Raw genomic sequence first — 12,577 nt, 5'->3', positions numbered from 1 at the left:
CCTAAGGAGCCAGAGAAGCAGAGTACCAGAGCTGGAATTTATTTATGACTTAATTGCACCCTTCCTCTAAGGCGTTTAGGGCAGTACACATGGTTCTCTCTGTTTTATCCTCACAAGAACTCTGTGAAGTAGATCAAGATGGGTAGCCGTGCTAGTCTGTCTGTAACAGTAGAAAAGAGCAAGAGTCCAGTGGCACCTGTAAGGCTAACAAAATTTGTGGGTAGGAGATGAGCTTTCGTGAGCCACAGCTCACTTCTTCAGATACCTTGCAAGGAATCTGGGCCGTTTCCACACTACTCACCTTCATCCGGAACGCTGCACATCGCGAAAAAAACACGGAAGATAACGTCTTCTCGCATGAGTTTTGCACGACATTGTGCAAAACTCGTGCGAGAAGACACTAGCTGCTTCCACACACGTTGGATAATCCACTTTCAATACTCTTTAGTGAAGATTTGAAACTGATTTTCCATGTGTGGAACAAAAAATCCACTTCTAAAGGATTACGAAAGTGCATTGAAAGTGCATTATTCAACGTGTGTGGAAATGGCCACTATCTTCCACGTTTTTTTCGCAACGTTGCGCAGTGTTCCGGATGAAGGTGAGTAGTGTGGAAACGGCCCTGGTATCTGAAGAAGTGAGCTGTGGCTCATGGAAGCTCATATCCTACCAAAAATTTTGTCTTATAGGTGCTACTGAACTCTTGCTCTTTTCTCCTGTGAAGTAGGTTAGATTGAGAGAGCGTGACTGGCCCAGAGGCACCCAACAAGCTTCACGGTTGTGGGAATCTTGTTCCCAGGTCTCTGCAGTCCTAGACTGACCCTAACTGCTACATCACACCACTGCAGAAAAGCTAGTTTACAAGGTTTAAAATGATTGAGTTGTATAAAACGTTAATGCAGTAACATTTAATTGCATAGCCTGAGAGGGGGCCTGGAATTCAGAGAGGGGTAGGCCAACACAAACCCCTGTGTTTACGGCCGTGGAAATAAATCTAATGATGGCATGTGAGTTCTGCAACCTGACAACTTTTAAAATTTCAAACTATTTCATAGCATCATAGGGTTGGAAGGGATCTCCAGGGTCATCTAGCCCAACCCCCTGCACAATGCAGGAAATTCACAACTATCTCCCCTTCCCTCACACCCACAGTGACCCATGCTCCATGCCCAGAAGATGTCAAAACACCACCAGGATCCTTATCCGAACCGGCCTGGGGAAAATTGCTACCTGACCCCAAGGTGGCGATCGTCCTTACCCTGGGCATGTAAGAAGGGGCCACGAGAACTAAGCGCTGATGTAACCCTCCCTGCCCTCCCTCTCATGATCTGCCCTGGTTCACGGAATCCACATTTTTGTAATTATTTGGAATGTTGTCAAAGATGGAAAGGCTTCGGATGACATTTATAGAGAGGTGCTTAGACTCAGGTGTGGGCTCATAATTGACCCCAGAAGGGACCCCCAAATCTCTAATCCTGTCTAGACAGGCTGCACTGTCTCTTTGTATTTTGAGATTTGCTTCTTTAAAGAAAGAACACAGGTAGGTAGGGAAGGATACGAAAGGAGACAGGACAGCACCTTGAAGATTAACAGGATTACCAGGGTATGAACTTTTGAAAGTCAGAGCTCCCTTTATCAGATGCGAGGAGCAGAAAAAGGCAGAGGGTGGGATGGAAATTATAAATTAGAGTGTCAGGAAGCTAGCTATAATACATGTTGTAATTAGCTTGATAGAGCATGGGTGCAAAGTGCAGAAAATTAGCATCTGTAATGCTAGAACAATCTCAGTCAGTCCGGGGAGGGGGGGGCGTGTCTATTCTTCCAAGTTTGCAAATACTCAGTTTCAGCAATCTTGCATTGTAATTTTCCTTTGATCTATCTCTGATTGAGAATTGCTACTCCTAGGTCAGTAATGGCGTGTCCTGGTGGATTTTTAATGTTGTTTTTTTTAATATATCAGATTTATGTTCATTTATTCTTTTGCGAAGGAACTGACTTGTTTGTCCAATACAGAGTTGAAGGACACTTGATGGCATATATAACATTGGAAGATGAACAGGTGAATGAGCCTGAGAAGGTATAGCTGGTGGTGTTAGATCCAACGATGGTGTTTTTGGAGTGGATACGTAGGCAGAGTTGGCATCGGGGTTGAGGGGCTGTCTGTGGGCAAGAAAAGACTTACCTCCCAATGCCCGCAGGAGAACATTGTCATTGTCCAGGTACGTTGAACTGGTTTGAGCTGGGAGCTGTATGTGACTGCTAGTGGTGTTCTGTTGTTGTTTGGGCTTATCTTGTAGCAGGTCATTTTTTGGTAACATTCTGGCTTTGTCGATCTGTTTCCTTACTGCATCCAGGGGGTATTGTAATTCCAGAAATCTTTGTTGTACATCACACAGGTGAGAATCTCTGTCAGAGAGATTAGAGCAGATGCTGCTGCAGCATAGAGACTGTAGACAAGGGATTGTTCCGTGTGTTTCAGATAATGAATGGAGGCATGTAGATATGTTTGGCGATCAGTTGTTTTTCAGTATAAGGTGGTTCTTAAATTTCCTTCATGTATTTTTACAGTAGAGTCTGGAAAATGTATTTCCTATGTGGATTGATTCATGGTCAGGTTGATGGTAGGGTGGAAGCTGCAGAAGGCCTGGTGAAATTTCTCCAGTGTTTCTTTCCTATGAGTCCAGATGATTAAAAATGTCATCAATGACTCTCAAGTGCAAGAGGGGGGGTTAGTGGGTGGGAGCTGAGGAAGCGCTGCTCCAAGTCAGCCATGAAAATATTAGCATTATCATATTGTGGTGCCATACAGGGCCAGATCTTGTCTGGCCCTCTGCACGTGTGCACAGCGTATGCCTGGCGCTGCATGATGATGTCACTCCCGTGACATCATCACGCAGAGCAGGAGGCATGCCCCCTCGTGGCAAGCTGGCCACCCCAGCACCCGATGCGCTGCGGAACTGGCAGTGGCAGTGGAGCAGGCATGTGCTGGGGCAGCCGGCTTGCCATGCAGCCAGCTGAGCGCAGGGCTGGGAAGCCCTCCGTGTGGTTCGCCCGCCCTGTGCTGCTCGCACAAGCTGGCCGCCCCAGCGCACGGTGCACCACGGTGTGCCGCGAAGCTGGTGGCAGCGCAGGTGTGTGCTGGGGCAGCTGAGTGCAGGGCTGGGAGGTCCTGCGCACGCGGCAAGCCAGCCGCCCCATCGGCAGGGCAAGTGAGGGCTTCCCAACCCTGCGCTCAGCCTCCCACACAGCAAGCTGTGGCGCGCTCCTGGCGGCTGACAGCTGTGCCCGGCGACCCTCTTTGGCAGTGCCGGGGGTAGGCTACCCCCTGCCCCCCTTGATCCAGGCCCTGGTGCCATGCAGGTGCCCATGGCTGGCCATTGATCTGAGGAAATAAATCACCACCAAATATGAAGTAGTTGTGGGTGAGGATAAACTGGCAGAAAGTAGGACAGGGCGAGAACGCCAGCCGTCACTGGACGTGCAGGGAAGAAATGCATCCCAGCAGCAAACAACTTGCTTCCCATCTGGGCAAAAAGAGCATGCAGGCTCCTGAGCTGCTTGCCTCGTTGGGTGCGGAAAGGGGTTTTTCTTTTCTTTTTAAATTTTGCAATTTTAGGGGTGGGGCAACATTTGGTCTCCTCTAACAATGTAGCAAGAATCTCCCCTCCCCTCCAGCTAAGAAACAAATTAACCCTGTTGTCCAGTTCCTCCAGATCTCATCAGCTCCAGACGCCTTGCCTTCCCCTTCCCCTCTGCTTTTGCAGTTAGCTAAAGAGATTTAATAGAGGGGCGAGGACTTTTCCCTTCCCAGAGCTAGTAAGAAGTTGCAGCTCCGCGGGATGGACGCTAGGAGGAGCTCTAGCAATTGCCTTCGCGTTCTGCCACAGAAACTGGAGCTCACAACGCTGTTAGGTTTCAGTTGCGAGAAAAAAACAAATTAATTTTTTTAAAACCCTCCAGACTAAAAGGGGGAAAAACAAATCTTGCTAACAGGAGGCAATTCCTCCCCCCACCCCGTCCTACGAAATTAGTTCTGAATCAAAGCAGATTTTATAACACGGAAAAGTACAGTAATTGAAACCAAAAATGTAAAAACTGCAAGTAGTCTTTGCCGCTTGGAAAAGGTTGTCGGGGGATTGAGGAATCAACAAAATGCTGGCACCGATCTCTTTCCACTGGAACTCGGCTGATGCGGAGAGATTGCCCTCCCCTGAAAGGTAACTCATGCGGGGGGAGGGTGCTTTAAGAAATCATGAGATTCCGTTTTTAAAATTCAAGTGATTCGTCTTGATAGGAATGAAGAGGAGGAGGAGGGGGGAAAGGAAAGAAAAAAGCCGCCGCCACCCCGCTTTATTTTTATTTTGCAAAGAGTTGAAAAGACTCAGACCGCAGCTGCGGTGTTTGATCTTAAGAACCAGCCTCCAGTTCTGAGGTCAGCCTGTAGGTGGTCAAAAAATCTTTTTTGCCTTCATTTGGTTTAAAGGAGGGGGGCGGTGAGATGAGGAACACACGGGCCCGCGCGCATGCACCACCAAGTGGCACAGATAACAAACTCCACTCAGGAGATACATATACATAATATACACACACACACACACACACACACAGGGAGAGAAACTTCATAAAGTTCACTGTTAGAGGATGGCACAGTTATTTGGGCCCTTGCTACAGTGAGTGGTATCTCCTCCTCTCCAAACCCTTATCTGAAGACGTGAGCTATGACTCACAAAAGCTCATCCCCTACCACAAATTTTGTTCCGGTTATAGGTGCTATTGGGCTCTTGCTCTTTTCTACCTTCACAAAGCGCAGTACAGCAACCTTGCAATCCTAAAATGTACACACTGGGACTCAGTGAAGCTGGCTTCAGGGTAAATAGGATCAGGTCACCAAGAGCACAAAAGAGGCCCCTTCCCAAGCCAAAAATGTTTTTCCAGGCATAGCTGAAGCCCCCCTCCCTCCCCTAGTCTTCCATCGGAAAACAATAATATTCGATTTATATACACCACCCGTCAGGACAACTTAACACCCACTCAAGAGTGGTTGACAAAGTAGTAAGATTCAACTTCCCCTTGGGAAACTGCAGTGCTTCGGTTAGAAAAGAATCTTGAATATTCTCCCTCCGTTCCATTTTGGCAACTGCTGCAGATGTAAGTCTAATGGTAGTGTAAGAAAACATTGTTCTAAGATTTGTTCCAAGTTAGCATTATATAAATATACAGGGACATATATGTTTCTGAAGCTTCATCTAGCAAGTTATCCACAAATCTCAAGATAGTAGCGGACTGAAACCTGTAAGACTACTTCCCTAAATCTCATTTGAAAACACTGCTGAAATCAATGAAGTCTGTGTACAAGTAAGCATTTCTGAAATGGTTGTAAACCTAACTTGGGCTAGTGACTGAGTCTGTTGCCACTTTCCTGAAGAGGGACAAAAAGAAAAGGCCCATTTAACTTTTTTAACTGGACTTTTTATTAAGATTATAAATTTAAAACAATTCTGAACAGTTTTACCCGGTGATATACAATTCAGTATGCACACAGAGGAAAAATTATACAGAGATACAAACAAAACCCCCCTGCTGTTTGGCAATGCATCCTTTAATACACACAGTGCTTAATGTGAAATTTCGATGGCAGGCTGCAAGATACCTTTTTATAACAAAAGGTTCCCCCCCTTTAAAAACACAAAATTTAAATATATTTTTTAGAAAAGAAAAAAGGCTACAGATTACAGACTTTTGCACACAAGACCCAAACAATGCTGGCTTTAGGTTGAAAAGGCTGAAATTAAGAATCCAAACTTTTAAAAAAAGTATTTTCCCTCCCCCGCCCCCAGCACATTGAAAGACGCTAAAATAGTGTTAACACATTTACTGGTGGCATTTTCATTCGCACAGCAACCCCCATCCAGTGCACAAACAGAGGAGAAGGGAAAGAAGGACCTGCAGAGCGGTGCATGATGGGAGAAAGCAGTTGCCATTTGGGACCCCCCCTTCCCCAAATCAAAGTATCTTGTTTTAAAATATAAGTAGATAGAACGAGAGATTTCAAGAACACAAAAGGTGGAAGGAGGAAGCAGGGATAAGACTTGTACCCCTCAGACGATACAAATGCCAAATTACATCAGACAAATTGCTTCCAGGAAAAAAAGTTGATTTCCATATTTTTTTTGATTTTTAAAATTTTTCCTTCTTGGGCTCTGTATAGAAGAATTTTCTCCCTTTCCAGAAGAGGAAGGTTGGCTACCCAGTCCAAGTTCCTGCAAAGGGAAACTGAACCTAGAAGAATCCACACGGGTGATATTTTTCAGGGTTCTTTCTTGGGGGGGGGGGGAGATCTAGAAACCAATTTAACAATCCCCGGCATATTTTAAAAAATTGCAACTGGAGTTCACCCCCTTAGCTACATGGCAACATAGCATCTATGCATTCACCCCCCCCCCCTGCAACCCCCCAGCATGTGGCACAGTTGGCGGCAGCTTGCCCGCTTCCCAAACACTGAAGTCTTCGGTGGGCCAGGGGCCGGCCCCCTTTTGGGGCTAATGGGGCCCCCCGGAGAGCCTCCCCACCAGCAGGCCCCTCCGTCCCCTTTCGGCCAAGTCCTCTTTCTCCCCCCTCCTCAAGCGGGATCCAAGAAGAACACCCCTTTGGGAAACCAAACCCGAAAAAGCCTGGAAGGGTTCAACAGGGAAAAGAGAAAAGCGAAAGAGACACAAACCCAACACCGCCCCAGCAAAGACACAAAAGGAGGACTGGTTTTTCTTTAAATAGGTACTATTTTTTTCCATCTCTGTAAAAATAAAGACCCGAGATCTTCGAATTAAAGTTTATGGTACAATTTTATAAAACATTCGCTTGGCTTTTCTCCTCTCTCCCCCGCCGGGTCTTTTGTTCCGGAGCCGGGCCCCCCTCCCCGTCGCCCCTTCCCGGTCAGCTCGCCAAGCCCCCCCCCCCCCTAGAAGGCCACGATCGCCCGCGTCCAAGCCCCCAGGCTGGCCAGCGCCTGCTTGCTACAGAGCTGCCCGTTGAGGGGCTGCTCCGAGTCCGCCTGCTGCTGCTGCTGGTGGTGGTGGTGCTGTTGCTGCTGCTGCTGCTGCTGCCGGCTCACCAGCCCCGTGAAACCGGAGCCGAAAATGGAAATTAAGTTGGAGATGTTGGACGAGTCCGGGCCCGGCTCGGCGCTGAAGTCCTCGAAGCGGGCGCGCTTGGGGCAGGGGGCGAAGGCAGGCTCGCCGCCGCCGCCGCCCGCCGGGCCCGCCGCGCCGCCGCCGCCCTCCTCTTCGCTCTCCTGGCCCGGGTAGTACTTGCGCTTGGCGCCCGGGCTGGGCGGCGGCGGGAGGTGCGGGCCGCCCGGGCAGCAGCAGGCGGGGCACTGCGCGCAGCACTCCTGGTGCAGGAAGCCGTTCTCCACCGTGGTCACCACGTGCGTGTCCAGGTCCAAGACGGTGGTGCGGCTGGAGCAGTGCGCGGGGCCGGGCGGCAGCCCCGACGGCGCGCCGGCCGCGAAGTCGCAGCTCCCCGCGCCCGGGTACGGCAGTCCGGGCGAGGCGCAGGGCGGCGGGGAGGCGCCCGCGCCGCCGCCGCCGGGCCGGGGGTAGAAGGCGGGCGGCGAGTCCCTGCAGAGCGCGGCCGGCGGCGGCCCCCCCAGCGGCTCCTCGTCGTGGAGCGCGGCGCAGACGGGCATCTCCAGCAGCTCGCCGCCGCCGCTGCCCGCCCGGGCCAGGGCGCAGCTCCGCAGCTGGCCCTGCTCGTCGCCGGGCAAGTGGAGCGGGCTGAAGTCGGCGGCGCCCTCGGGCCCCGCGGCGGGCGCGCAGCCGGCGGGAAGAGCCATGCCCGGCAGCAGCCCGCCGCCCTCCGGGTAGTGGTGCTGCTGGCGCCGGTAGAGCTCGGCGTAGCGCTCGCTCAGGTAGAGCTGCCGGGCGTTGCGGAGCACATAGGAGACCAGCAGGTTCTTGTGCAGCTTGATGCCGCCGCGCTGCGTGCGCGAGCTGTGGATCTTGCGCAGCGAGAGGCTGATCAGCGCCTGGGCGTCGAGGGCGCACTCCATCCTCCTCCGCCGCCGCCGCCGCCGCACGCCCGGGCCCGCATCCACCCGGGCGCGGGGACGCAGGGAGCGGCCGCGAGCCGGCCCTCCGACGGCGGCGAGGCGAGGCGCCGGCTCTCAGGGACTGGCCGCCGCGCCGGGCGCCCTCGCCGCCACCATGCGCCCCTGCCTGCCTGGCTGCGCGCCTCGGGCTCGCCGGCCGTCCCGCCCCTCCGGCCCGCTCCGACCGTCCGCGCCTTGGAGTGCGAGGCAATAAGCGCTCGCTTACCCAACCCCCGCCATTTATACGGCCTCGCCCGGCCCGCCCCCGGCCGCCGGCGCCTATCGCCGAGCGTCTTCGGCTTGGATTGGCAACCGCCGCCCGCCCCAGAGATGCCTGGCCGGCCAATCCAGGCGCGGCGGTTCCTTTGTGCTATTCAAATACCGAACAGACTTGGGGCTTTCGGGCTGGCTGGAATGTTCTCGGGAGAGGAGCGAGCCGCCGCCGCCGCCGCCGCCAAAGCGAAGCGGACGCGGCCACCGGAGCGGGGGCAGCCGCAGGGGCAGGCGAGGCAGCCCGCGGGCGGGGGCGCAGAAGCTGGCGCGGGCGGGGTCCGGGGCTGCCCTCCGGCGGGGCTCGGGCGCCCCCGGCCAGGTGAGCGCCTCGCCATGTGCGGGAAGGGGGAGGGGGCGGGGCCCGGAGGGGCGGTCCCTCCCGGCTCCGCCCCGCCCCGCCCACCCCTCCCGCCTTTCTTCTAGCCAGCAGGTGCGCAGGCTGGAGCGCTGGACCGGGCGCCGCTTCTCCCGGGGAATAAAAGCATTCGCGAGCGGGGGAAGGAAGCAACAAGCAAACCGAAGAGGGCGGCTTGTAAATGTCCGGCGACGTTGGCAGCATCCACAGCGCTGTCCTCACTCGTGTTTAGTCCGAAGTCGAGCGGGAATGTTCGCTCCATGGCTGGTTCTGCACACAGATAATGCACTTCCAATCCTCTTTATAGATCATTTGGAACGGATTTTTTTGTGTGCAGAACAAAAAATCCAACTCAAACGATTGATAAAGTGCATTGAAAGTGCATTATCCAACGTGTGCGGAATCAGCCAATCCTGCGGACGTTTAACTCCGCAGTAAGCCCCACTTGGGAGGACGGGTGCCTAGGCATGCTTACTCAGAAGAAAGTCCCACTTTGTGTAACATGGCTTTCTTTCAGGTAAATTGGCATGAGAATTCAACCTTCAGTCCTGTTCCTCTCTGAGTGTGCGTTAGTTAATTTAAAATTTTCGATTTTGCTCCCTGGCAAAATCCCTTATGCAATCCCTTTGCATCGCTTATGCAGTTGTGATAAACTCATTGTTTAAAAACCCACAGGAAACAAATCATATAGATTAAAGAAAAGGGGAAATCAGGTTGGTGTCAGCCAAAAATGGGGTCAGCCAAAAAAACCAGAAATGCTATTTAAAATTAGAAAATCGCTGAGTCAGGTACCCTGCACACTAGAACGGGAGACAGATTTCCAACATCTGGGCACTACCACAAAGGAGGCCCTGTTTGTTGTGGTCAACCCTCTCGCCTCTGAAGACTGGGGCACCCAGAGACAAGTCTCCAAAGCATACTGGTGAGATCATATGTGAACAGATACCAATAACAACAACAATAACTGCGTTTATATACCGCTCTTCTAGACAGATTAGTGCCTCACCCACCTGGTGAGCAGTCATGGGATTCAGCAGTAGAGTGCTGAATCGCAGCTGAACCACTTAATAACAGTAACATAATTATAATAATATTCAGTTTATATACCGCCCTTCAGGACAACTTAACATACACTCAGAGTGGTTTACAAAGTAAGTTGTTATCCCCACAACAATCACCCTGTGAGGTGGGTGGGGCTGAGAGAACTCTGAGAGAGCTGTGACTGACCCAAGGTCACTCAGCTGGTTTCAAGTGGAGGGGTGGGGAATCAAACCCAGTTCTCTAGGTTAGAATCCCACCACTCTTAACCACTACACCAAACTTAACCACAGTACTACAGCAGTACTCGAATTTTAGGTTCCAGGCTGTTTAGAAGTTTAATGGTTAAAACTGTACTTTCTCAGGCACCGTAGACATTGATGCTGCATTAAATAAATAAATAAATAGATAACTGTAGCCCTTTGAGTTAGGCCTGTAAACAGATTGTTGGACAGTGCAGATGTTTAAGTTACACTGTGATCCAACCAAATTTAGATCTCATTGCAAAAGACATCTCATCACATTGACAGGTATACAAAGAATAAATCAAACATGTACATATGTATCAAAGTTGCAACCTTTAGTTCAAGTAGTTATTTGGTTAGATTAATGAGTTACAAACTAAAAAACCCTTAACTGCATATCAATCCCACCCCCCACCCCCCCACCCCAGTTGTTGCTTATTCATTTTGTTATGAGAATGTACAACAAACTGAGGGGGGGACAATCCCTCTCAAATATGAATGACTATTCAAAAATGCCTGCTGTGATAACGTGATATGACACCGGAGTTCCATCAGTGGAACCCCAGATATGTTATGTGCCTAAAAATTACACTCTATGTGCATCTCTGTGTGTGTGCTAATACGGAGTGCCACCAGGACCCTGGAAAAGGGTGCTTTTAAGAAATAAAACAAAAAACTTCTTTCGGTGCACTGTTACCTTGATCAAAACAAGCAACTTTACACTTTAGAAAGGAAAAAAAGACAGTCACATGTGCTCTGACTTTTTCCCCTAAAGGGGCTTAAAGCTTTCCCCCCTAAAGAGTTACATCAGAGCTTAGTTCTTGTGGCCCCTTCTTACATGCCCAGGTAAGGCCGATCACCACCTTGGAGTCAGGTAGCAATTTTCCCCAGGCCAGTTTGGCTAGGGATCCTAATGGTGTTTTGCCATCTTTTGGGCATGGAGCAAGGATCACTGGGTGTGCAAGGGAAGGGGAGATAGTTGTGAATTTCCTGCATTGTGCAGGGGGTTGGACTAGATGACACTAGAGCTCCTGTCCAACCTTATGATTCTAAGCTGACTGGGAGTCTTTTTGATTGGAAAAATGTCATGGGGCAGGAGGCCGGGACAAGTCCTCTTCCCAAATACCATGACCCTGATCCACATCACAGATACACCCAAGGCTGATTTTATGACCAAAGTGAACATCTGGAATTCCAGTGATGGAACTCCAACACCACATGTCCCTTACCCTGATGGTTTTCAGTCCATGGGTTGGCACCCTTGAAGGTGTCATGGAGCCCCACGTGTTGAACTGCAGCCCTTACAAAGCTGCCATTTTGGCTGTTCCCCTTAATGTTTGTAGGCATGCTCCGAGGGCACCACCGTGACTCCTAGCTCTTCTTGCACATGCTCAGAGAGGAATGGCAGGATGGTGGCATGAGGTCACTCATCCCTGGAGAGTGTTTCTTCGTGGCTCTTGGCCACAGGAGCATCACCTGCAGTGCCTAAAGTTTTTTTTTTTGCAAAAAAGAAAAATTAAGAATATCAGTTCACATTTTCTGCACTTGAACACCTTATGGACTTAGACTTACCTGTGTTGAATTGGTGCTTGAATGCTGGATTCTTTGACTTTTGAGCTTGGACCTGCCTGCGTAGGATTGACTTTTGATCTTTGGATTCTTTGGGTGTACATTACTGTGATTTGTGACTGTTCTAGTCTTTGAACATACATGACTATTTATGTATCATTATTCCTTCTTACCGCACATGTCACTTTACAGAATGTTGATAGGACGATGATATAAAATACGCTTTACTTTGAAGGCTGTTGGTTGAATATAATTATCTGCTCTAATTAAGGAGTTAATAGGGCATTAACTGTTATTGTATTGTGTGTGTATACTGGTTTTTGTAATTAGATGGTTACGAGGGTTTTTTGTTTTCTTTGGCATCTTGTTACTGTAACTCTCTTTTTTCTTTTGCTGTTCTCCCCCTGAGAGCCAAGCTACAAGTGACACCTTACACAGGTTGGACACTTGTCAGCTTGCCTCAAGATTTGATGGGAAATGTAGGCGTCCTGGTTTTACAGCTTGGCTCTCCATTACAGCTGCAAGACCAGGATGCCTACATTTCCCATCAAAACTTGAGGGAAGCTGACAAGTGTCCAACCTGTGTCAGGCGTCACTTGTAGCTTGGCTCTTAGTCTTGGGTGTCTTCTGTGGATCCTCCCACCCGGGAAACAACAACTACCTTGGAGCCCTCCGCCGGGTTGAATCCGTCTTGAGGAAGAAATGCAAAAGGAACTATTTTGAACTGTGAATGGTCATGTTAGTCTGACCCCAAGTCTCCGGTTTACCTTACCTGGTTGAAATAGAAAAAGAATGTTGATATTCAGTGCAAATATAGTTAATTTTGATACTCAATGCGTATTTTGTACATGAGATGTGGATGTGAACTTATTTATACTTGTATTGATTGTGACAAACTGAGCACCTTGCGCTTTAGATAAATTATAAAATCTATTACTTTAATGTATTGTCGAAGGCTTTCACGGCCAGAGAACGATGGTTGTTGTGGGTTTTCCGGGCTGTATTGCCGTG

The 12,577-nt window shown here is 50.1% G+C and overlaps 1 protein-coding gene across 1 annotated transcript; it reads right to left on the bottom strand.

The window, feature by feature from the left end:
• Positions 1 to 5,447: 5,447 nt before the first annotated feature.
• On the bottom strand, positions 5,448 to 8,273 carry IER5L (immediate early response 5 like). The gene has a single exon (XM_054997850.1). It carries the CDS (start codon positions 8,045 to 8,047, stop codon positions 6,956 to 6,958), a length of 1,092 nt encoding a protein of 363 aa, XP_054853825.1. The 5' UTR covers positions 8,048 to 8,273; the 3' UTR covers positions 5,448 to 6,955.
• Between the last annotated feature and the right edge of the window lie 4,304 nt (positions 8,274 to 12,577).

This window comes from Eublepharis macularius, chromosome 14 (assembly GCF_028583425.1).
Source record: "Eublepharis macularius isolate TG4126 chromosome 14, MPM_Emac_v1.0, whole genome shotgun sequence".
NCBI lineage: Eukaryota > Metazoa > Chordata > Lepidosauria > Squamata > Eublepharidae > Eublepharis > Eublepharis macularius.
This window is presented reverse-complemented; position numbering and strand designations above follow the sequence as displayed.